Source organism: Lepidothrix coronata, unplaced genomic scaffold (assembly GCF_001604755.1).
Source record: "Lepidothrix coronata isolate B3197 unplaced genomic scaffold, Lepidothrix_coronata-1.0 Scaffold73, whole genome shotgun sequence".
Taxonomy (NCBI): domain Eukaryota; kingdom Metazoa; phylum Chordata; class Aves; order Passeriformes; family Pipridae; genus Lepidothrix; species Lepidothrix coronata.
Window position 1 is genome coordinate 3,943,653 of NW_016690253.1, and position 25,527 is coordinate 3,969,179.

The 25,527-nt window shown below is 55.1% G+C and overlaps 1 protein-coding gene across 2 annotated transcripts in view; it reads left to right on the forward strand.

Annotated features, from left to right (window-relative positions):
• Positions 1–5,320: 5,320 nt before the first annotated feature.
• Positions 5,321–25,527, forward strand: part of EFNB1 (ephrin B1) — a 50,778-nt gene continuing 30,571 nt past the window's right edge. Inside the window, exon 1 of one of the 2 annotated variants that reach the window (XM_017819291.1) lies at positions 5,321–5,471. In XM_017819291.1, coding sequence (XP_017674780.1) covers positions 5,356–5,471 — 116 coding nt within the window. In that variant the 5' untranslated portion in view covers positions 5,321–5,355. The remainder of the gene's footprint in view (positions 5,472–25,527) is intronic. The other variant, XM_017819289.1, reaches the window with a different exon arrangement.

Genomic DNA, 25,527 nt, shown 5'->3' on the forward strand with positions numbered 1-25,527 from the left:
TAAAAACACATATATATCCAACTGTTTGTATAAATGAGTATATGTAAATATTCCCCCCCATATTTCTGTTGGAATCTACCACTGTGTAGTTCCCACTGCTCCCACTCCAGCCAATTTGAGGCATTTTCATTATATTTTCAACAATATTGTTTGAAGAGTTAAAAGCAGCTCCCCAGTACGTCTCACCCCTCACCACTACTCTTACAAGAGCAAGGTGATCCACTTCTGGTGGGATTGTAGCGTGAAGAGCTTGGATTTTTGGGCATTTCTGGATGTTCACACCTGTCTCCCCTCGGCTGCCCTCACTCCATGTTTAGGGAGGCACCAACTGCCTGCCAGGGATCTGCCCTGCGGTTTTGGTTTTCCATGTCGCTTCCCTCTCCCTGTCATCCCCCCAGCTGCACTCTGCCCTTATCCAGGGCACAGCCAAAGACATGGATTTGCTCAGAGCTGGGCAGGGATGTGTCCTGCCCCGAGCAGGAGCGGGAGGGTTGAGCCAAGCAGGAGTTGAGCCTCTCACCCATTTCTGCAGCCTCATTAATTAAGGCCGGTATTCCTTCCTGCCCAGAGCTCCGGATGAAAGGGAGCAGCTCCACTGAAGATGTTCAAGCATTAAGCCTCTACTCCAGTTCCATTAAAGCTCCTGATTAAAGTGCTGGACCCCGGACAATGCTAAGTGCTTTCCTGAATCAGGTTCCCTGACTTCCCAGTGCCGGCTGCTGCTCTCCCAGCTCCTGCTTTCTCTCCCCTTCCCCGCAGCCCAACCCCTTTTCAACCACCTTTTAAATTTTCTCTTTCTTGCAGGGTTTTATTATTCTTATTTAATTTTTTTTTTTTAAAAAAAACCCCAAATCCATGAGTGGCCACTTCTGAAAGTGATAAAAATCTTATTCCCTGCCTTTGGATTTTTTTTCCAGGCAATTGTAGCTTGCAACACCTTAATTATCGCGTCTCTGAAAACTGGTTAAAGATTTTAATACTTCCTTCCCTGGCCCATTATACAGCGACTTCTCAGCCCCATAAAATGTGCCTCTGGAGCCCGATGGCCTCGTGCTGCTGCATTTCCCTGCTCTGTCCTTCCCAGATGGATTAAACACCCTCAGCTCCCCCTTTTCCGCTCCCCCGGCCCCCCGGGCAGGTGGGAAGCGCCAGATTTTCAGGTGGAATATGGGCTTTTTAATTTAAATCCTATGACACAGCCAGCAAATATGTTGCATCATTTTAATCAGGCAGCACATCTGCAGAAGGTGCAAGTTTCCCGGAGCCTGAGCGCAGGAATGATGGAATAAATCCCGGGAAAGGCAAATCCTTGACATCACCTTCATTGCTGGATTTGATGCTCTGATTTCGCTGCCTCCCTGGCACCCGTCCTGCCCTGCTGGCTGCTGTTCCATGGGTACAGGGCTTGTTGGACCTCTCCATGTATCTCATGCCCTTAAAAAAAAAAATCCCTGTGGGTCTTTTTTTCACAAAGATTTGGGTTAATCATGAATTTTGGCCCCATCTGTGCAGGGCTCCTTGGAAAAGCACTTTTCAAGTGCCAAGCCATTTGGGATCCAGCCCGGTGGGATCTCATCCCTTTCATCCCAGAAAACATCTCCCTGGCCCCACGGTGCCTTTGGGATGAGAGAAGTTTATTCCCCACCGATGTTTTATTTAGGTGAGTTTTAAATAACTCCAGTGCTTTCCTGGGGGAACCGTCCCCCGGATTTCTGCACTAAGCACTTTTTCCTGGTGTTCAGCCTGAATTTTCTTCTCTTTGCTCTGTTTTATCCCATTTCTCTTTCCACGAGGAAATGTCTCAGGTAGTTTAAATGTGAAGTGGCTGTGGAACACATTCAGGGCTGCAGCTCATTATCTGATGAGGGTGTGACTGGGCGCAGAGAGACGGTGCCAGCTGGGGGGGATGGAGAGCTGAGAATTTTGGGAGCAATGCCAAAGGATTTCCATCACTTCTGTCCCACTTTGTCCCTTTAGAATGGAGCAGGTGAGGTGAATTCCCTGGATCCTCCCCCAAAATGTCATTATTGTTTTAAATGAGGTTTCAAGGCAGGTGAAGAGGGAGGAGAGGGAAGCCAAGAGACCAGAGAATCACTGCAGGAATGGGACTGTGGGATGTGTGGGAAGGGCACATGGATGTGGCACGAGGCAGCTTCTGGATCCCAAAAAGACGAAGATTTGGGAATTCAGTGATGCCCTTTCTTATCCCTCACCAGTCGTAGGCAAGGACTCCAGGGAGCACCAGGTCTGTGGGTAGCTGGAGAATCCTGGATCCCTCATGGAATGGGAGCCTGGAGAAGTGCCACCCTCTGGGACACTGGGGATGGAGCCTGTGTGGGAGCTGAGTCCCTGAAACTCGTGACACCCACACACAGGGACATCCGGGTCAGCCCTGGGAGTGCTGGGGAAGAAGGGCAGGAAAAGGGAGGGGAGATGGGAATCCCAGTCGCTCCTGGTGAAAGCACAAGGATCACCTGCCACACCTGGGATTTTGGACAAGGATGGGGTGTCATTGCCCCCCAGCTGCTCAGACCCTCCGGGGTATTGATCCCTTCCTGCTGCTGCTGGCTCTGCTCCCGCCGGGAGCTCAGCCCACTTCCCGGTGTCACCGGGGCAGCTGAGCCTGGGAATCCTTTTCCAATTAATTTATTGGGTTTTTTTCCCAGAACCATTGGAAGAATTGCCCTGATTTGGCACTGCTGATTCCCTTACCATGGCTGGCTGGGAGAAGCAGGATTTTGTCCTTGAGTGACTTTACCAGGCAGGTGTTTCCTGCTGCGGGACAGGACTGGGAAGGGTTGGGAAAGAGTATCCCGTTCTCCCGGAGTGATGCTCACCTCTCCAAGGTGTCCCACTGCCCCGGATGAGGCCTGGCCCCATTCCACGGGGCCTCTCCCACCTTATGAGTGTTTGGTTTGGTGTTGCTGAGGCATTCCAGAGTGGGCAGAGCCCATGATCCGGGTTTTTCCCGGCACGCAGCCATCCCGGAGTGCCAGGTGTGGCTGTGCCTTTGAACCCTCCATAAAGTGGCTCCTGGTGACCTTTGGATCCTCGTCGGGCTCTGCCCCCCCCCGTGCCTGGATCACCTGCTCCTTCCCCTCATCCCGAGGATCCTCCAGCACCACCAAACTGGTGCCCACTGCTTTGAGGAGACGGGGTCTGATCCCAAACTGTTCCCAAAGTGATCCCGAGGGGATCCTGGCGGCAGGGTGGTTCGGACACAGGGAACCCGTGGGGACAGGATCCTCCTTCTGAAGGATTCCGGGGCTCTGGATCCCACCCGAGCCTGTGCTGGGAGATCGGCATCGCCATGGCAACGGGCCCTGATGTCAGCGCAGGGATGGAGGGGCAGGAGAGGGGGAATGGGCAGGGAGAGGGCAGGGAATGGGCAGGGAGAGAAGGAATGGGCAGGGAGCAGGCAGGAAAAGCAGAACTGGGCAGGGAACGGGCAGGGAACAGGCACGGAATGGGCAGGGAATAAGCAAGGACCCCTGGGACCCAGCTGGGCCTGGTCAGGCACTCAGATATATAAAAATAACATTTTGGAATATTTTTTCCTCATTTCTAAGTTTTTTCCCCCTATTTTGAGTCAGAATTCCCTCATTTGGGTCTCTGGAACAGCCCAAATCCTGCTGCCCACCTGCTCCCAGGGACCCCCCATGCCCCCAGCTTGGGGTTTTCCTTGAAAAGGCAGAAAAATCACATTTAAATCTTTATCTTTTAAAAATTTTTATTAATAAGAAGCAAATTGACTCCGGATTTTTTTTTTTTTTTATAATTTCTTTAATAGATACTAAACCAACCCGAAGGTTTTGTAGTTTTTTTGTCATGGAAAGTGAAGGGATTTGAGCTTAAATTTCAATTTTTTTAATGGAAACGGAACTGACTGGGGAGGTTTTGGTTTATTTTTGTACTTGAAAGTGACTTTTTGTTTGTTTTTCAATTTTCTCAGTAAAAACGAAAGTGACGCCAAAGTTTGTTGGTTTATTTTTGAAATAGAAAGAAACTGACTTGAGGGGTTTTTTTAATCTCCTTAATAAAAAGTGAACAGACCCGGGAGGGCTTTTTACTTTATTTTTAAACTTTATTAATAGAAATTAAACCAACTCCAAAGGGGTTTATTACTGGTTTTCTAATAGAAAGCGAATTGACTCCAATAATTTTCTTAATAGGAAGAAAATTAATTCTGGGGTTTGGGTTTTCCCTCCCCATGGCTCAACTAAAACAACAACAACAAAAAAATTAAAAAATGGCAAAAAACTCCCAAAGCTCCAGAAATATTAAAAAATCCTGCACAATTAAAAAAAAATTCCATCAGAAAACTTTTAAATAAAACTTTAAAGAAGGTCAAAAACTCTCAAAAAAATGAAAAATAAAAACCCTTACAAAATAAAATTAAAAAGTCTAAAAAGTCTGAAAACAAAAAAAAAATAGAATTAAAAAAATCAAAAATCAAAAATCAGAGGACTTAAAAAAATTTAAAAACCTGTGGAAAAAAGACTCGTCAAAAATACTTTAAAAACCCTCCCAAAATTCCAAAAAACTCCAGAATCGCAAAAATCTGAAAAAAAAATATAAAAGAAAGAAAAAAAACCCTTCAAAATACTTCAAGTGACTTTAAAAACCCCACAACTAAAAACATGGGGAAAAGTCCAAAAAATCTTTTTTAAAATCTTTTTAAAAACCCTGGAAAAGAGTAAGAAAAAAACAACGAATATTTAAGAAAAGCGGGGAAAAAAACCCCCAGATCTTTTAAAAAAACTGGGAAAAAAAAAAAACAAACACGTTTAAACCCTTTAACCCGCTCCGAATCCTGGAATGTTTTTTTGGAATATTTCGGGTCCCGTTCGGGGCGTGGCCGGCGGCGGCCGCTGGGGGGCGCTGTAGGACCGCGGCTGAATGGGCGGGCGAGGCCAAGCGGGGCGCGCAGCGGGGGGGTGGAGGGGCGACGGGATGGGGACGGGGCCGGCGGGGCGCCGGTACCGGCGCCCCGCCGGCCCGTCCCCATCCCGTCGCCCCCTCTCACTCCGTTAACTCGACAGTAACCGACACAACTGGGGGGTGAGGGGGTGTCATAAAAAAACCCCAAAATTTCCGCTCTCCCCTTAAGAACCCACAATGGGCGTGCCCGCCCGCAAGGCCCCCCCCGCTCCGCTCGCCCATTGGCCGCCGCTCCGGGCTGCCCGCGCCGCTGCCTGCGCGGAGGGGTAGAGCGGCTGCCGCGGCGGGCGGCGCCTCAGTCGGTGCGGGGCGGGCGGAGGCGGCGGGTCGGGAGAGGAGCGGCAGGAGGTGGAGGAGGAGGCGGCGGAGCGCGATGGGCGCCTGACGCCCGGCCCGTCCCGCCGCCGAGGGACGATGGCGCGGCCCCGCGGCGGGCGGTGGCTGCTGGGTGTCCTGCTGGCCCTGTGCCGCCTCGCCGCGCCGCTCGCCAAGAGCCTGGAGCCGGTGTCGTGGAGCTCCGCGAACCCCAAGTACGTGCGGCGAGAAGGGGGGCGGGAGCAAGGGGGAGGGGGTGAAAACGCGCCTCGCACCCCCCCCGCGGGCAAAAATGTACCGAAACCACGGTAGCCGTACGAATTTAACGGAAACGGCGAGGTTTTCAAGGGAAAATCGCACCCGGAGGCTGCGGGCGGCGGACGGAGCGACCCCCGGCTGAGGACGGACCCGCGGCGATGCCGCGCTGCTTTTTGTACCAAAAAAACCCCCAACACCTCCTCTCCTTTTTTCCCCCCCGTTTTTAACGATGCTTTTGCTTCGCGCAGCTTTTCCTCTCTTTGAATCCGTTTTTATTTTTTAAGAACGCCTTTTGTTTTTTTTTTTATTTTATTTTTTTAAAATTTTTCACGCTTAAATTGTGTTTTTTTTTTTTTTCTCTCCCCCCGGATCGCCGCTCCCCTCCACCACTTGGATTTATTACCTTTTTCTTTTTATTTTTTTTTTTCTGGGTTTTCTCATCCGAAATCGGCCGTGGAGGAAGGCGGGGGACCCCCCCCCCAGCCGGGCTGGGTCCGAACAAAGCGGGCGGCGGGGCTGCTCCGTCTGTGCAGACACCCAAATTATATATATTTTTATATATTTATTTATGTATCTGTGGATGTGGACGCGGCTGCCGTGCAGGAACAATGCGAAGGGCCGGGATGAAGGGCGAGGACGAGGAGGAGTGCAGGGTGTTTGGTCGCCCCTGCCCCGTGGCTGGTGGTCGGGATGGTTTGGTGGCCCTTGCTGAGCTTTATCTTGTAGATCACGGAATGTTTATTTATCTTACCCTGTTCTCGCTTGAAAAAAAAAAAAATTCTTGTTTTTGGCTTGTTTTTTTTTTTTCTCCCCACCACATTTCTCAAGGCAAAAAAAAAAATCCCGTAAAATAATCCAAAGAGTTTTTGAGGGTTGGAAAGAAGCGAAACAATTTGGACAACCTTCCTGCTTGGACACGTATTCCAGCCAAACGTTTATTTCCTTTATTTCGTTGGGAAAAAGGAACTTTGCCGGCACACGCATATGCCCAGCTCTGGAAGCGCCGGGACGGCGGCTCCGGCGCTCCGTTCTCCTCCTCGATGTGTTTTTCCTCTCCTTCCTTTCGGAGTTGTGTCAGTTGGCTGGGAGCAGAGAGAGCCTTCTCCCTCGGGAATTGTCCTGCTGTGTTCGTGAGCCCGTGGTGTTGGCGAGGGACAGGCAAATAAGTTCCAGAAAATACAGTTTTATTTGGGAAAAAGAGCTGGAGGAGGTAGAGGCGGCTCTGGCTTGGTGGTGGGGGACGCCATGTCTCCCTGGTCCCCTTTGCTATCCTGGGCTTTCCTTAAGCTGCCGAGGCCTGGAAGTTGGAGGAGGTGGTGGCAATCAGCCGGCACAGGGTGGCACACCGGGAGGTTCCCACCGGCACCGACCTCCAGTGTGGAGTGCTCGGAGATGTCCCTCCAAGTGGGGTGTCCAGGGAGAGCTCGAGGGCTTCCTGGGTTTCCTCACTGGGAGCCTGGTGGTTGTCCGCTCCCAGTTCTCCCCTGGTTGGGAGCTTGGTGGTTGCCCGCTCCCGGTTTTCCCCAAATTCAGAGCTCGGAGATCGTCCACCCTCAGTTCTCCTCCCAGTGTGGGAGCTCGGAGATGGTCCATGAATGTTTCTCCCCAGTTTTGGAGCTCGGTGGTTGTCTGCCCTCGGTTCTCCCCCACCTTGGAGCTTTGTGGTTGTCTACCTCTGGTTCTCCCTCAGTTTGGATTCGGTGGTTGCCCACTCTCAGTTCTCCCTGAATTTGGAACTTGGTGGTCATCCACCCTTGGTTCTCCCCCAGTTTAGAGCTCAGAGATTGTCTGCTCCCAGTTCTTTTCCAGTCTAGAGCTCAGTGGTTGCCCACTCTCGGTTCTCCTGGAATTTGAGTCTCAGTGTTTGTCTGCCCTTGTTTCTCCCCCAGTTTGGAGTGCAGTGGTTGCCTACTCTTGGTTCTCCTTGAATTCGGGGCTCGGAGGTTGTGTCCCCTCGGTTCTCCCTGGAGCTTGGTGGTTGGCCACTCTCAATTCTCCCTGAATTTGGATCTCAGTCTGCCCTTGGTTCTCCCCCAGTTCGGGGCTCGGAGGTTGTCTGCCCTCGGCACAGTGTTCTGGGCACGTGCCATCGTGGGGCTGCTCCCGTGGGTGCCTGCCGTGGGGCAGCAGCCCTGGTGCTTCCCCATCCCCGTATCCCCACAGGGACGGGAGAGGGTGGGAAGAGCCCGAAACGTTGGCGTTGCCAACTGGGAACATGCTGGGACATGTGTGGGCAAAGCCCATGTAAGGGTTTTGCCTTGGTGGGGGCTGTCAGGGCCAGGCTGTGATCCCATGATCCTGGTCTGTGCCCCCGTGAAGTGACCCCGGACCCTGATCTCCGGGATCCATCTCCGGGATCCGTCGCTTCCTTTTACCCCTTGGTGCTCCCACCTCCGATTTGTGCCGGTTGTGTGGTGTCGGGCAGAGCCTCTCCACAACTGCTCCCAGCAAACCCAGCTGAGGAAACCAGTCTGAGATCAGTGTGCTGGGCAAAGTCCGGCTCCAGCTTGAGGAAAAGCCGTGCTCTTGGTTTGACTGGGATTACTCTTCCGGATAGATCCACTGAACCCTCTCCCCACTGTACTTTGGGCTTCCAGACCCCTTCCTTGGGTGACGCCGGGGCTGTGCCAGTCCCCCATCCCACTCGGCCGAGCTTTAACTCTTGTTTTTAGAGTAAAGAGAGCTAAAGCCTTTAAAAATAATACGGCTAAGTGGAATTTTCCAACGGATCGGAGGAGCAAGCGTGGCCCGCTGGGCCCGGCCGGCCTTGGAGCGATCGCTGTAAATAAGGAAAATATTTTCCTGCCCTTTCTGGGCAGCTGAGGGCTGTGGGCTCCAAGCTCCAGCGAGTCCGGGGCTGCTGGTGTTATCGGAGGGACTCTGATAACACATCCGATAGACGGAACCATTTCCTAATTGAGTTAAGACAGGCTTAAGCTGCAGCGCCGCGTTGGGAAGCGTTTCCCTTCGGCTCCTGGGTGTGTGTCCCAAAGCCAGCGGTGAAATCATCACTGTCTTCCCATTGTGAATAATTCTGGGTCTTTAAAGGGGAAAAAATAGGCCTAGGAATGGTTTTGTTGGAAAAAAAGTGGTAATTGTCTCAAACCTGTGACTGGGATGAGCTCACCTCTCTGAGCAAGCTTCCCCTGGGATGCCTGTGGAGCCCCTTGGAAGGGGTCTTGGGGAGCCAGTATGGCTTTAATTTTTTCACAGAATCCAACATGGGCTTTGAGGGGGGGCAGAAAGTGCTTTTGGGATTTACTTGGCCCCTTTGCTGCCCAGCTGGGGGGCAGTGGGAGCGTGCTCTCCTTGAACAGCCGGGAATTGCCCGAGAAATTCTGGCTAAATCCTTTCTCAACTCCCTTGGCTGTAATTTTGGAGAAATACTGACCCTGGTGGGCTCCTGTACCGACCGTTAAAAGGAAGCATTCCTAATAAAATATGGTTTGGAAAATTCATTTCAGGCTGGAATTCGCCTCTCCAGAAAGTATTTTAATAAGGAGGTGGGGGAAATGGGACACATCATCCGCGGCTCCGGAGAACGGCTCCTTTTGCCTCTGCTTTTCCCTCTTCCTCTTACAGAAAGTTTCACTCGGCTCTGTTCGCTCCACGGAGCAATCCAGCAACTTGCTCAAAACAAAGTGAATTTATTTATTTAAGAAGAAAAAGGTGAAGGGAACAGGGAAAAAAAAAAAAAAACCCAGACAAAAGTCTAATCTTTCATGGTATTTTTATTCTGCCTTTAATGGCATGCTGGTGTCCCGTTGGATTCCATAAGCGCCGGGTTTGAAGCCTGGCGTATCTTTGCCTTTTTTAATGCCGTTTTACGAGGGACAAAGTGCTTGCGGGAAGGCTGTTTCCGAGGGGAATGGCTGGTCTGGAGCTCCGGAGCGGGGGGCTCACACTTGTCGGAGCAGATGTAATGGAATTACTGGAGCAGTGGGCACGCTCCGGGGTGTCGGGAGTTGGGAAATAGGGAGAACACACTGGTTATTTTTAATTAAGAGTCATTTATGGCTCACGGAGCCTTCGGAGACTCCCCCTTCCCAGGCCTGAGAGGTGGGGGATCCCCAAGGGAATGGCTTTAAACTAAAAACATGGGAAGTTTAGATTGGATATTGGGAAGGAATTCTTCCCTGTGAGGGTGGTGAGGCCCTGGCACAGGCTGCCCAGAGAAGCTGTGGCTGCTCCATCCCTGGAAGTGTCTAAGGCCGGGTTGAGTGGGGCTTGGAGCAACCTGGGCTAGTGGGAGGTGTCCCTGTCCCTGGCAGGGGGTGGAACTGGATGAGCTTTAAGGTCCCTTCCAACCCAAACTATTCCAGGATTTTTGATTCTGTGGTCCCATCAGGAATCCGATGGCCCCTGTACAAAACTAGGCCTCCCCAGGGCTTTGCTTCATCTCTGAAGGCTTTGACAAAGCAAGCCTGGATGGCCTGCATCCTGGTTGAAGTTTCCCTCTGGAATGGTGGAGCCCTTCCTGAGGGGGCTGGGGGGACCCTTTCCTGTGTCCCAGGCTGTTGGGAGCTCTCCCAGCATGGGGAGTTTGTGCTCCCAGTCCCCCAAGGCAGAACCCCTGTGCCCAGCCCAGGTTTCACCAGTGAGATTCCCTCTCTCCCAGTGCCCAGGGGAAGGAGCACCCAGGGCTCCTTGTGGGTCGTTTGGGAATGACTTCATTAACTTAAATTAAGAAAAAGGGAAGGCAGGGCTGCGGCTCTTGCAGTAGCCGGGTAAATACCGCTGGATTCCATAAAATGGATTTAACTGCTTCCTTTAAAAGAAAAAAAGAGCTGTGATGGGGTGGCTGATTGATTGTAAAAGGAGCCGGAGCTTTCTCGGAGCAAAACAGCTGCTGCAGCTCCTCGGAGCCGCCTGGCAGCAGGGCCGGACGGGCCTTCCGTGCCACTTCGGACCAGGAAGGGCTGGCAGGGGCTAGTGGGGGTTGCTTCCCTGTGCCACCGCTGCACATGAGCCCCTGCACTGCTCTGGGGGTCTGAGGTGCTCCTGGGATCCTTATCCCTAATGGGCTGTGTCTGGCAGGGTGGGATAAGCCTGTGCCCTCGCTGGGCTGGGGGTCCCTCTGAGCAGCTTTACTGGGTGCTATGGGGTCCCCCCAAACAGCTTTGCTGAGTGCTCAGTGGTCCCTTGTAGACTGGGGTCTCCTGAAGCAGCTTTACTGAGTGCTGGGGGTCCCCCCAAACAACTTCTCTGGGTGCTTGGGGTCCCCCTAAACAGCTTGACTGAGTGCTCAGGGTCCCCCCGAGCCCTGCCCATGTTTGTTGGGATCATGGGGTCCCAAGAGTCGGGGTGCTTGTGCAGCCGCTCACGTGATGCACGTCAGGAGCTGTTTGGGTTACCCCTGTAAAGCGGGGCATGATCCCTTTTTCCATGTAGGATTTGTGGGTCCCACCTGCCCCTGGCTTCCCCGTGGCTCCACGTCCCTGCCCCTCTGGCAGGGCACCCTATTCCTGGCCCAACGGTGGCCGTGCTGCCGGGAAGCCTCTCTGCCCGAAGAGCGCTGGGCTCCGGTGGGAAAACATCTTGGAGCGATCAGTAGCACATGCTACTTGGAGTCTGGCAGCTGGAACAGGGTGGGGAGAAACAAAGCTGATTCCGTTCTGTCTCTAATTAATGATTGCTGGGATGGGGAGCAGGAGAAGGACTCGCTCGGCGCTATCGCAGCGTCACATCTGGGCAGGAATGCGCGGCCGGGCTTTTGTTGTGCTGGGCTGAGAGAGAGCACAGGTCTTTGCTGTTGCTTCCTGACGCTTTTCTCCTTCCCATCCCTTGTTTTGGGGTGGGTGGTATGACAGAGGATCCTCCTCCGGAGAGCAGGAGGGATGGTGGTTGTAGTGGCGGTGGTTCTCCTGCTCGTGGAGAGGTTTGGTGCACACCCGCCATCCTTTGGGAAGGGTTTTCTTGCTCCTGGTGTGTTGTCTCTTGTTGGAACACCAGCTCATGGCTGTGCAGGAGTCTTGGAATCCTATCTCTGGCTGGAGCACTGATGTTCTGCTCCTGGCTTTGTCGTATTCTCAGGATCCCATATCTTGATTGGAGCACTGGTGCTCAGCTCATGGCTGTACTGGAGTCTCGGGATCCCATCTTCAGTCAGAGCCCCAGTGCTCTGCTCCTGGCTGTGCCAGAGCCTTGGGATCCTGGCACTCCTGGCTGCCTCGGCCTGTCCAGGCTTGGTCCCAGATGAGTCGGACAAGCCAGGGCTAAACGTCCTGCTCGGTGAGGCTGGATCTGTGCACACGGTGGGATTTTCCTGGCCCCTGTGTTTTTGTGGAGCAGGTTCTTCTGGAGCTGGAGCCAAAGCCTACAGAGGCTGTGGGCGATGCCTGGAGCAGGACTCTGGGGCCTCCAGGCCCCTCCTCCCTGGGGAGGGCTGGAGGATGGTGGGGGACAGGTTTGGGGGGTTACTCCTGGTGTTCCAGTGAGCAGTGGCTTCTCCTGTGTGAGCTCTCCCTGCCGGAGCCCCCCGGGCGGGATCCGAGCCGGCTCAGGTGCCGGCGTGGCAGTGCCGCCCCGGCCAGGCTGAGCCGAGCAGCTGCACTTCAAAAATGCCAGCTATTTATAACCCTGGCTCGGCTGCTCGGGAATAACCTTTTCTTCCCCGCAGCCGGCCCTTCCCAGGTGGGCTGCTCGCCCTTTCCAAGGCCGTGGGACCGGGCTTTGCCCGGGGGGCTGTGTGGGGAGCCGGGGCAGGGGGTGTTTGGTGTCCAGCTGTGAGCTCCCCTTGGTGTTTTCCAATGACTCTGTCCCACCTCGATGCTGTGCCTGCACAGGGATCCACGTGTGCTGTGTCTGCCAGGGCTGGGCTGTGGTGAGAGGCTTAGAGTTACCTGCTTTGGCATGGGTTGGCTCTTGCTTGTGCCAACACGGAGGTGCCAGGAGGGGATGCCGCACCAGCTCTTTGTCCCAGCACCTTCATGCTGGAGTTTGGGACGTGCAAAGGGCCAGCTGGGGTGGGTGCCTTCTCTGGATGGGGTTTCTGGCTGCTTTTGGTGGCACCTGCCTCACCACTGGTGATGGGACAGGAGCATCCAACTTCCCAGCAATCCCTTTCTTTGCCCCTGGCATCCTGGTGTGCAGGATGAGCCCAGCGTTGGGGACTGGCTGCTCTGGCTGGCTCCTGCCATTCAACCTCTTCTGAGTAGGTACTTTAGGAAAAGCAAAGTGCATTTTCATGGCTTAAGAGCTGTAAATGCCCTCACATCACTCCACTGATCCCGGAGCATGTCCATGTTTTCCTTCTCATTAGAGCTGGGAAGTGTCTGCGGTTGCCTGTGCAGGGCTGGGGCTCGGCGCTGTCTCCTCTTTGCCACCGATTTTACCCTTTTCATGGATTCCTGGAACGTGGGAGCACGGGCCTGGTGTGTGGTTTGGCAGGCGGGGCCGGCAGCCCTAGATCTGGCAGGGATGGTCAGGGATGCAGGGATGGGGAGGGATGCTCGGGGATGTGCTGGTGCTGGGCTCCAGTGTCTTTGTCTGGGCTCGCTGCAGTATCGCAGCCAAACGCGAGAGGGAGGGACACAGCCCCCTGCTCCCACCAGGATTTCGAGGGGCAAATCATCCGTGGGCATTGGGAAGGGGAATGGGCACAGAGGCACTTCCCCGTTAAAGCAGGGTGGCCGGTTTTTCCCGTGCGGGGGGTCGGGCGGCTCCCGGTGCCGGCAGGGATGCCGGCGTGCCCTGCCTGCGGCCGGGCGGGCAGCATATGGAAAGGATCTGGGTGTAATGTCCCGGGCTGCTCCGCGGCTTTGCTGAAGAGGCCACTTCAGCAGGGGACGCGGCGTGGTTAGTCCTCCCGGCTGACACATCCCAGGCCTTCCTCCGACTTGAAAGAGCTCGAGTTCGCCTTTGAATCTGAGGATTTATAGCCCTTTTAGGCCTCTCCAATAAAAGCACGGCTCCCTCCTCAGACAGAGCCCACCGTCTCCCTCCTCCGGGCTCATTATCCCGGGGATTTGTGTTGCTTGCTCTCGCTCTGTTGTTCGCTACCGCCGCTTTCTTCAGATGTGTGGCCGAGAACTTCAGAGCAGAAAAGCTGAGCTGGAGCCGCCGCGGGGCCCGGCCGTGCTGCCAGGCCGTGGATCCTGGGGCGAGCATGGATCCAGAGCCAGTGGTGCACAGGGAGAGGACCCTTGGCTGGTGATGCTCCCCTGTGGCTGGGGAGTGTCGGGGAGCAGCAGTTCCCCTTCCCGGTGTGTTCCTGGTGATCCCTCAAGGACCGTGACCAAACTGGGATGAGCTCCCATTGCACTGGAGAGCTCCAGATGTGCATCCATCCTGTGTGCCCGTCCCATCTGCCTCGTCCCGGCACACGTGGACACTGAAGCACCCTCAGCCCCACAGATCCCATCTGCTTTCTAGAGGCCCCTCAAGCCTCAAACTGTTTAAAGAGTGGCTTAGGAAAGAGGCCAGAGGAACGACATAATAATTATTGTATTACAAATTGTTTCCTTTAATGGGCCCTGTCGGATTGCTCAGCCTGCTAAACACATTGTGCCCTCCCCCAGCCCCTTCCCACTGCAACCCCAACCCTGCTGGAAAATTCCACCTGGTGAGGAGCTGGGATGGTGGGATGAGGGATGGGGGCTGCATGGGCACCCACTTGTTGTCCTGGGTCTCTGTGTGGTGAGGGGAGATGGGGTGGCCCTGCTTACAAGTGGGAGTGTTCTCCATGTAGGCGGGTGGTGATTCCCGCCCATTCCCATGCTCTGGAGCTTTGCGTTGCTCTGGACATTGCATATTCCAGGGGCTTTCGGCCGATGGCACCCCAGGCTGAGGCTCTGGGCTCATCTGTCAAAAACCTCTTGCCCTGGTGCTGCAGGACAGGCAGAGCTCCCTCCCTCCTGTTCCTTCCCAGCGTTCCGGTGTGTGCTGGTGGACGGCTCCCAGGCAGCTTTTTGGCAGCTCCCAGCCCGAGGGCTGCGGGGTGTAAGGAGAGGAGCCACCAGCGGCTGTGCGAATTTTTTCGTTGCCCCCCGAAGAATAAACGTGTCGGAATTAGGCAGCAGGTTACGTTTCTTCAAGGCCAAGCAGCAAATATGTTTTAAATTTGGCAGCCGACAGCGGAGAGCGGGTGGGAGAAATTTTCCAGGTATTGCGTTACACTTTCCCCTAAAAGGGCTCTGCTTTGGGGCTGGGGATTAAAGGGAGGAGAGGAGGGGGACCCCCTCTCTTGCATGTGCTCACAGCCCTGCTCCTGCTCTGAGGGTGCTGGGGCCCGGATGCCATCCTGAGTGATGCCACCCTGGGTGATGCCGCCCTGGGTGACTCAGGCCCTGCTCGGGGCAGAGCTGAGCTGCGGGGGATGGCCGGGATTAATTTTTGGGCTTCCTCCCTCTGGGTGCGATGGGAAATTTCCAGCGTGCTGTGGGCACCGCCCCGGCTCTGCCTGCCCCCCTCCTGTCCTGTCATCCTCTGATGTCTTTAATAAACCCTTCATGCAAGAGCAGACCTGGGATCCACTCCCAGCACGGACCTGGGACTCGGCCAATTAGTCAATTATTTTAAGAGAAGAAATTAAAAAAAAAAAAAAGATGAAATGTTATTTTTGTAAGGGAAGGTCTGGCTGGTGGATCAGCTGGCATCCCCTCTGCTGTGGGAAGAGCTGGGGTGGGGGTGAGCTGGGGGGGCTCTGCACAGCCCTGTCACAGTGACCACTGCCTGCAGTCACCGAACCCCCGTGTCCCCCCATATCCCTTCCATGCCCCCCCTCCCTGTGTTGGCAGGACAGGGAGCTGCCCCTCGCCTCAAGGAAGGGAGGGAGTCTTGGCAGCTGCCTGTGCCCTCTGCCCTCGACTGCCCCCCCCAGCCTGCTCCTCATCCCTGGGCAGTCCAGACGGGTGGTCCATGAGCGTCCATCCCAGCCGGAGCTGGCACTGGTGCATCCCATTGTTCCTGGCTTCCTTTGCAGCAGGAGGAGGAGGAGGAGATGCTTCCCCAGGAGGTGGGAAGGGCTGTCCTGGTGCTACTGGGGGGATGCACAACCCCTTCCCTCTCACTGGGCCAAGGGGAGTGGGGGGCTTGGCCAGATTGGGATTTCAGGAAGGCGCTTGGAGGTGTGAAGGGGTGGAGGCAGCTGGGATTTCTCGGTCAGCTGTGTTTGGGTTTAAGATTTGTATTCTTCTTCTTTCATGGAAATTTTGTGAGGCTGTGGGCTTGTTTTGCATCCCTGCAGGTGTGCTCCCCCCTTTCCCTGTCCTTCCCTTTCCGTGTGTCCCCCTTCCCCTGCCCCCCATTAGCAGCACCTCAGCTCTCCTAATTGCTGAAATAATTAGGGCAGCAACAACCCAGCAAAGCAGTGGAGGGAGGGAAGAGGAGAGGAGGGTCCCTTGTGCAGCTGTGTCTCCTGGACCCCCCAGCCATTCATCCTTGCAACTTCATGTCTCTTGCTGGTTTTATGGCAGTAGGAGAAGTTTTTCCTGTTTTCCTTCTTTTTTTCGAGCCTGAGCTACAGGAAGGCTTGATGGGAGTAGGGGATGGAGGAAAGCGTGCGTGTGGGGTGTTGGGGATGACGGCACTGGCTTGGCTTGTCCTGGTGTTCCCTCCCTGCAGTGAGGGGTGCCAGGGTGTGGGGGAGGAGAGGGGCGAGGAGAGGTCCCACACGAGTCCCTTCCCAGGAGCAGTTCCCAATCCCGGGGAGGTTTTAATGCCTGATGCTGCTTTTGATCTCTGCCCTGACTTGGTGAGTGCTGGGTGCTGTTCCCTAATTACCCCCTTCATGTGGGGCTGTGCTGGGTGTTTGTGCTCACCCGGTCTCTCCAGAAGAAAAACCCACCCTGCGAGGGCGTGTGCGGGGCGGGGGAGCCCGCGTGCTTTCCCAGACCACGGAGGAATCCTACGGCTCTCTTCACATAGCCCTGGGTGCTCCCACCCACGGCAGGCAGTTTCATACTCCCTGCCTGGTTTCATAACATCCAGGAGAGGCACGAAAGTCTTCCTGAGCCACCTCCCTCCACTACGTGTGGAGCCCGTGGGCTTGGGGAAGTGGGTGGGAGTGCCACCCTTTTAGAGTTCTGGGGGTTTGCTGGACGTGCCAGCCAGCTGGAAAAGCCCTGGGGCCCATCAGCCGTTCCTTCTTGGCTGGGTTTTCCTTTTGGGATGCAGGCTGCATGTTGTGCCTGGGAACATTGTGGGATGTGGACAATGCCAGGGAGAGTAGAGGGACTCCTGCTGCTGTCCTCAGCCTGGGGAAAGGCTGTGGGATCCTCCTGGCTCCTGCTCTCCTAGACAAGGCCCTTTCCTCCTTGCTTTTCCTCTTTGAGGATGGAGGCACGTGGGTTGAGGATGGAAACACATGGTTTGAGGTTGGAGACGTGTGGGTTGAGGACTGAGGCACATGGTTTGAGGATGGAGATGCATGACTTGTGTTGGAGGCGTGTGGACCATCCCGCAGAACTCCCAGGAGTTCACCCATGCCTGTAAAGCAGTTGGAGGTTTGTGGGATACGGATGGAGCAGAGAAATTGTTGTATTCCTTATCTGGGAGCTCTTCCTCCTTCAGTTACTTACAGGGACCTGTTCCTGGTGTGCCCAGTTCACCTGTGTGACCTGGCAGGAGGGACCTTGCCCACCCTATGCCCTCCGTTGGGAAAGTTTCTGCTGCCTTGTCAGGGAGAGGGGGAAGAATCCCTTTCCTGGTTTCTGAGAGAGTGATTGCTGATGGTGCGAGTGGTTCCTTGCAGAAGGCCGGGGAGTGGGTGACAGATACAAGAGCGTTGGGATAATTGCTTCCAGATGCTGCCTCCCCTTGTCTCCGGGGCTGTATGTGTTCCAGCATCCCGCCAGCTCCAGCGAGCAAAAGTCATCCCAGAAGACAGGGCTGGCCGGAGCGGTGTCCGACAGCTCGGAGCGAGACAGCTCTCCATGTCACCTCAGCTTCTCTTGGCCAGCACGGTCCTATGTGGCCATGGGAGCAGTTTGGCTCGTGGGAGCTCTCCGAGCCAGCCCCTGAGCTGGGGCTTCATGAGGAATGCTGAGTGCTGGGGACTGGGATGTGATCCGGAATTGGCAGCGCCGGCTGCATTGTGCGCGGTAGGCGGCTGTCCCGGATCTGCACCGGAGGAGCCTGTCTCCCCCGGTGCGGTAAACACCGCGTTTTGGCACCAGGGCTTTCTCACAGAGCGCCGCATTCCTGGAGCAGCATTAATGATTATTTATTGGTTCTTAATGCCCACTAATGCCAGCATCTGGCTCACGCAGCGCACGCCTTCCTGCACCACGAGGCACCTCTGAGCGCTCGGCGTTGGGTCGGCGTTGGGTTGGCGTTGGGTTTGCGCGCTTTAGGAATTAGAAGGCGGCAAATGGTGGGTTATTTGGATACTCCCCTAAAGGGACAGATTTTTGAAGGGCTTCACTGCTGACCTTCTCCTTAATTACTGCTCGGCGGCGCCGGGAGGACCAGCTCAAAGGGAGTAATGAAGCGTCGGCACCGGCGCTCAGCCCAGGGCCCCGCGAGGGGAACGCTGCTCCCTCCCTTCCGCCGGGATGGGCCTCTCACAAGCTTCCCCGTGCCTGGCAGGTTGGAGCATCCACTCATAACACCCGTTTGAAGGTTGTGGTTCTGACCTTCATTTACACCGGCAGTGGGTGTTGATGCAGGATTTTTCCCGAGGTAACTGCCACAGAGGTAAATCCAGCTGATGATAAAGGTGCCAGGGAAGGAACAGGAGGGAAATGGCTTTGCTGTGTGTTCTTGCTGATGGACATGGGCTTTACCTCCCTGCAGTTTTCCCTGCTTTTAGAGCTTGGTGGGCAGGAGAAAGGAAAATGTGAACGGAGGAAAATTTACTCCTTCTGTGATTCCTGTGTGGCTTGTGAAGGTGAGAGTTGAGTCACTTTGCCTGGAACCAGCTCAGCAATTCCACCTCGTCCCCAGAGAACGTCTGAAGTCACGCAGGGAGAAATAATGCTGGGGGTTAAAAATAGATGCTGACAATAGGAAGGGAGGACTGGACAAGCTCAGTGTCAGAGGAGGTGGACAGAGCCTGGTGAATGGCATCGGGGTTGTGAGCTGCTAGAGCTGGGCTTTACTGAGTTAGACTGGAATTAAACAGCATTTGCACATGGAACCTGGAGTGGATTTCAGTTGGGGCTTGGGTGTCCATCTGGCACCCCGGGGAAAGCACCTCTGCATAAGGGTTTGTTAGGGAGGATGTGGTGCTGCCGAGGCCAAGGCTGGCGGAGAAAACAGCTCCATAAATCCGAATTGCTGGAGAAGGACAGGTGGGACAGGGCTGGGGCAGAGCAGAGCCTGGCACTGGCACCGATGGAAGTGTTCCAGCTCCCCTGGCGTATTTTAGGATTCATCCGCAGAGTGAAGGACACAAACTTGAGCCACTTCATTGCCAGCTTGTTGGTACCTAAAGTGCTTTGTCAGGCTCTCCCAGTGGCACCAGTAGCCACCTTGCTGGGAGCGGGCGTGCAGGGTGCTGCCCGTGCAGGAACAGTGGAGCTGAGCCGTGCAGGATCATGGATCCTGCAGCCCGTGCCCGAGGCTTTTGTTAAAGCTCATTGAGCCATCTGTGGCCACCGGCGCCTGACCCAAGCCCCGGGTGGCAGGAGGCTGGGGCAGCCCCGAGTCCCTGTCCCCGCGTGGGGACATGGCCAGCGCTGGCCCCCGGGGCGGCCGCCAAGCAGCAGGCGGGAGGAGATGGGGTCACAGCTCCCGCTGGAGCGGGACCAGGAGCGATTCCGGCTTCTCTCTTAGTTTAAAGCTCTTTTCTTTCTCTCCCGTTCCTTCCCCGCTGGCAGCGCGCTCGGCCCTCTCCCCCGCGCGCGGTGCTGCGAGGACAATGGGGCTGCGAGGTGGGGCGGGAGGGGGGCGAGATGAAAGGGGAAAAGTAAAATCGAAGCATGTCTGGAAGGGCATTTTGATGTAAATGGGACTTTTTGATAGACTTTGAGAGGCACCGGCAGAAAGGGCACCGGGCCCCCTTTGGCGTGCTGAGCTCCGGGCTCGGCTCTTTCATTTCCTCGGGAAAAGGGCATTTTTTCACCTCCTGTTGGGTGCAGCCACGGTTCCTCCTGGTCCTCCCGTCCCCATCCCTGCCTGTGTCCTGGTGTGGAGCACTGTGTGCGTGTCTCAATGAACTCAAACGAGCAGAGATCCTGTTCAGAATGTGAAAACAGCGACTGAACTTCAGGAAAGGGAGATGGGCCCAGCTCCATCCCACCTTCCTCCCCTGGCAGCTCCTGCAAACCTTCCCCCTCCCCGGGGAGGGTGTGCGTTTGATCCGCTCTTATGCTTTTGATCCCAGCCCTTGTCCTTGGCACTGTCTCGCAGCTCTCGCGTGTGTCGGTGGAGATGTGGCCTTGCCGTGAGTCATCCCCCTTTCTTTCTGCTGCTGTTTTATTTTTCCCTTTCCCTTCTCCTAGGAGAGCATTTAGTAAAAGGAAGCGGCGCATTCATCCAGGAAACACGAGCACAACAAACGCTCGGCGTTTATCCTTCCAAAGGTGTCTCCACTGAGTTGTCACTGCTGCTGTGACAGGCTGGGGGACAGAGGCAGCTGCTGATGGGGGGCCAGGGTTGCTCCCCCAGAGCATCGTTTGGGGGTCCCTGGTCGTGTCTGGCCACAGGGAGCCCGCGGGTGGGGGGGGTCACCACTCCGCTGTCACCTTCCCATGTCCTGGCGTGCTTGGCAGCTCCTGACCCTGCCAAAGCGAAAGGAGGAGAAACGAGGACAGAGCTGCTCCCTGGAGAGCAGTCTGACAGGTTGGGGGGCTGGGAGGGGGGGCTGGGAAGGTCGGTCAGAGCTGGCATCCACGTCCCTGTGCCGCTGCAGGCGCTGGGGAGCCCAGGAGGAGACCTGTCACTTCTGATCGCGGAGCTGTCGCTGAGCCCGGGGCTGCGCTCGCGTCCTCCCCGCACCTCCCCGCTGCCTCAGCCTCTCCACACCGAGCTGTCAGCAGCCAGGATTTACTGCTGGCATAAAACCATCCAAAAGCCAAACTGTTGGTCGGTAAAAATGGCAAAGCAATTGCAGGGAAACTTGTTTCTTCCTCTGACAACTTCTGAGTCAGTCCTTTAATCTCTAATCTAGGTTTATGGTCATTTTATTGAAATGCTAGGCTCTGCGGAGAGCTGACATGTATGACCATCATAAAGCAGGAGTTATGGGAACCCAGAATTGCCTTGATGGTCCAAGTGTCTGCAGGAAGTATTTTTAAAATCCGTAATTGGGATTTATTGGCCATTGTGGCTCAAACTGTCAAGAGAAAATAAAATAATCAGCCTGGGACTTTTTTTTCCTCATTGGCTTTTGACTCCTTCCACGTATCCTTAAATCATTTGGTGCTTTGCTTCTGTGCTTAATTCCCTTTGAATGGGGGGATGTGGGTGAGAGGAGAGGGCCAAGCCCTGGTGAGTGCCTGGCTCCCATCCTGGGGGTGCAGGCTCCATGTGCCCTCCTGCCTTCCCATCTTCCCACCCTGGGATGACTGAACATCTCCTTGCTATTCTATGGTGTATGGTGGTCAGGGACATGTCCATGGCAGCCCCGCTGCCGTGGGGGATTTGAATGTGGGGACATGGAGCAACAGGCATGACTGGAGGAGGCATCTCGGCTGGTTCCTTTCCTGGGGTGGCTGGGTTTGATGAGTGATGTGATTTGGGGTTATTTAGTTGTTAGAGGTGTCCGTAGCAGGAAGTGTGTGCTGGGGAAAGGCGTCCTCCGTGATGGGTTGGGACAGGGAGAAGAGATGCTCCTGTACCTGCTTCTGCCAGAACCTATGCCATTTAAACAATCCATTTCCGTGGGGTTACAGTGTATGGAGACCAGAGCAATGGACCAAGGGCACGTGTTTGTACCAGGTAACCAGCCCGTGGCGGTGCCACAGAGGGTGGGCAGTGCGGAGCTGAGGCTGCTCCTTGCGAAGGACCTCGGTGTAAAATCTCAGGTTTTGGGTAAGTTAAACTAACTCAGCCTTTGGAGTTTCTTTTCCCAGTCTGTGAGTGACTCCCGTGCTTTGCCTTGCCCCCATCCCTGCCTCATGGGACTGTCCAGGCTACACTGGGCAGCGTTGCTCATCCGGGCTATAGATGCACCATATGGCTCTCACTGATGCCTGCCATTCCCTGCTCATGGGTGCAGGATGCATCCCGTGCTCCTGACATCCCGGCAAAACTCCGACCCAGCCCTGAGCATCGTCCTGCCCCTTCCCCGTTATCCGCCGTTCCCAATTTTCTCTCCATTAACCTGCAACCACAAGCAACACCTGGCAGCGCCAGGTCCGGAGTTACCCTGGAACAGTCTGCTGGGGTTGATAAATATCTCTGCTTCTGTTTTGTTTAACAAATATCTTCTTTAATGGCACAGCTTTTTGTTAAGCTTCCTCACATTATCATCCCGCTTAATCATGCAGGGTGACTTTTAAAAGTACTTTCTTAAAAAATGCCAGTTTTTATCCAGGTTTTAAAATTGAAACTCATTTTTTATCCAGAGGCAGGATATAAATGAGTCTACTAAAATTAGATTAATCCTAATAAGAATGTCAGTTATCATTTCTGAATACATTAAATTTTTTTTTTTTAAATTTTACATGCCTCTTTAGCTATAATTGCTGGTGTAATTTCTTACACAGACATGGTGTGTCCTCACGGTTGACAGAAATACTTAATGCAATGTCGACTCCACACTAAGTTCCAAATTAGTGCGTCTCAGTCGCTGCCAGTGGTTTGAACTTTCTCCTTAATAAGTTTGAAAAAGAGAAAGGAAAGGAAAAAAGCACCTAAGTGCAAAGAAAGACTGAAGTGGATTTAGGGAGTTGGATGGTCAGAGACTGGAGCCTCGTGAATGGCTTTTCTGGGATAGGGAGGCAGGAAGGGATGAGGGAGCTGAGGGTCCTGGGGGTTGGAGAGAAGATTTGGGGTCCAGTAAGGGGTTTGTGGGGGTGAGTCCTGCCAGGGGCCAGGAGCCAAAGGGCAGGATGGGGTGTTCCTGCAGCAGCACTGGTGCTCACTTGGGGTTTTCCTAAGCCTTGGTAAATCATCCCCTTTCCTGGGGGGCACCCTGAAACCGTCGCTGCAAGGTGGGGGTTGGTCCTTGTTCGCTCTCCCAGCTCTGGTGAGTTTGATGCTGTGCTCCATGTTGGGAACTGGTTCTGCCTGTGGAACACAGGGAAGGGGGATCAGCGGGGCAGACAAGTCACCAGCCTTGGAATAAACTCCCCGTTAGGCTGGTGGCATCAGCCTTGTCAGGCTCCTGGTGTGGTGGCGTCGCTGGAATGTGTCCCCAGCTCGGTGGCACACAGGCGGTGGGACGAGGACTGCCACCAGGAATGCCTGAGCTGGCGGGATTTTGGGACAAGGCTCTGGGGAATCGCATCTGGCAGCAAAGGGGGGGGCAGGATGTGGTTGGGGGAGACTTTGGTCTCTCCTGCGGCTCTTGCCAGCTTTATTCCATGAGTGTGGGTGGCAAGGCGGAGGTTTTTGTCTCGGGGGGAGAACTGGGAACGCTCCCTGTCCGCAGGCAATTGGAAACTGCTGGTGCTGGAGCGGGATGGCAGGCTGGGTGCTCTGCCCCCCTCCCCCTCAGGCCCAAGGGCTGAGTTATTTTTAGGTTTAAACTCAAGCTTTCCTTACTGCTTTGTGAAAGGTCCCGCTGGGAGTGGGAGCTGTGTGTCCCAACAATGTCTAGTGACATCCTTGGGGACAGAGAGGAGCACGAGTCCTGAGATCTCTGGCTCTGGCAGCTCCCGTGACACCCGAGCCAGTGCTGGGTTCTGGTTCCTCTCCCTCGCCCGTTCCCAGCTGGATGTTGTACACTGTATTAAAGTTCAGCTGTACGTGTATCTGGCCTAAAAATAAAAGCAAGTCTGAACCAGATCTCTTTGGGCAGGAGGAGAGGTTTAAACCTGACACTCCTGTGCTGTGCTGGCCTCTCTCCTGCCCCCCCCTTTCAGCTGCTGCTGTTCCAATCAGCCCTGAACTGGGTAAACTGGGAGCAGAGAAGAGGGAGAGCAGAGGGTGTCCCAGCCCCTCCCAGTGCTGAAACCTTTAGGAAGGTCTGTCTTTTTGCTGTAGATACAGAGAAAATTGGGGCTTTTGCACCTGAATGGGGCCTCACAGTAAAGAGCACAGTGGGCAGCACTGGGGAGAGGTTTTGGGGAGAAAGGGGCAGTTTCTTCCCTGCTGAGTGACATCCAGGGCTGAAGGTGGAGACTGGATTCAGGCTTTCCTGCGGAGCTGGCTCTCCAGGCTTTGGTGATGGCTCAGTTTGTGTGTGCAGGAGGACAAGAGGGGAGAAAACAAATAATCTTTTGAGGTCTTGTGACTCATCTTTAGTTTTTTCTCCCAGACCTAACCCAGCCCCATCCACCCCCATGGAGTGGGGCCGAAGGTCCTGGCCGGCCGAGCATGACGTGCCAGTGGTGGGGCTGACGTGGGAGTGAGGAACTCTGTGACCTGGTTCCTGCTTCAGCCTGGAGAAGAAAAGGCTCTGGGGAGACCTTAGAGTTCCTTCCGGGGCCTAAAGGGGCTCCAGGAGAGCTGGAGAGGGACTTGGGACAAGGGATGGAGGGACAGAACAAGGGGGAATGGCTTCCCACTGCCAGAGGGCAGGGTTAGATGGGATATTGGGAAGGAATTCTTGGCTGTGAGGGTGGTGAGCCCCTGGTAGAGGTTGCCCAGAGAAGCTGTGGCTGCCCCTGGATCCCTGAAAGTGTCCAAGGCCAGGTTGGACGAGGCTTGGAGCAACCTGGGCTAGTAGAAGGGGGTGGAATGAGATGAGCTTTAAGGTCCCTTCCAACCACAGCTGGGGTGGACAGCTGTGGGCAGATGTGGACGTGCCCTGCATTAGGACAGGGGTTGAGAAGCTCTCAGTAAGTTCCAAGGCCAGTGGCAGCTGAGCAAGTTCCTGGTAATGACACGAGGGCTGAGGGCTGGTGATTTGCAGCTGCCTGGGAAGATGGCGCTTCCAGACAGAGCTGGAATGACAGAACTCGTTTGGCCACCTCTGGGAGCCGAGGGATCAAAGGGCCTGGCGGTGAGTCAGGGGGGTGACGCTGCTCCTGGGCCAGGGGCTGGCAGGGCTGGCGAAACCCGGGAGACCTGTCGGGGCAGGGCAGGCCATCCCACAGCCGGGCTGTGGGGAACCCTCTGCAGGGATTGCTCCTCCCTGCCCGGTTCCTGATGTTGGGATTAATCCTTCAAACCGCAGCATTGCATCCTTGGGGTGAGCCAGAGCCCCAGCCCTACCAGGGACCTGGGTGGGTGCTCTGGGGCTGTCACCCAGAGCAGTGGGATCTCCGGAGGTGGAGACACAAGCCCTGGGACACCATGGGAGCCAGGGGAAGTCCAGGAGGACCCCATAGCTGCTGGTGTATGCCCCAGGGCATGTGTGGGCTTTATTTTTGTGGTAGTCCTCAGAAAACTGGGGGAGGCTGGTGGCTCCTCTCCCTTGCTTTGGAGGTGGCCAGTAGAGTGTGAAGGGGGGTGCTGAGGGATTTGGGGACCCGTTCTGTACCCCTGGGAATGCAGCAGCAGTGGCTTGCAGCACTCAGTGTTGTCTGGTTCAGGGTAGAGGGTCTCCACTGTCCTGTTGGGAGGTTTGGGCTGGTTTGAGGCTCCTGGCTGCAGCGTGGGATTTTGGGGTGCAGGGTCAGTGAGGTGTCGGATTCTGGGACGCAGGGAGGAAGGGAGGGAGGGGCTCTCTCTCTCCCAGGACCCAACCACTGGCTGTAACTTCAGCTCTTGGCTTTCAGCCCTTCATTTTTCCAACTGAGCCGGAAAAGTGAGAGGTGGGAAGAGGGGGGATCTTGGAAAACAGTGGGGTTCGTGTCAGGTCTGGTGGGCTGAGCCCCTTGCCTGCCTTCCCCTGCTCTGGGAAGGGCGGGCTGCAATTTGCCTCCGATCTGTCCTGGCTGGGGATGGTTCTGCATGAGAATGAGCAGGCCTTGGCGGGGAGGGCCTACTCTTGGGTTCCTTGGGCATATTCCTGCCGCTTTCCCTTCCAAGTGGGCGCCCGGCCGCCGCCGCGGGCCCTGCCAAAGTAATTCTTTGCTT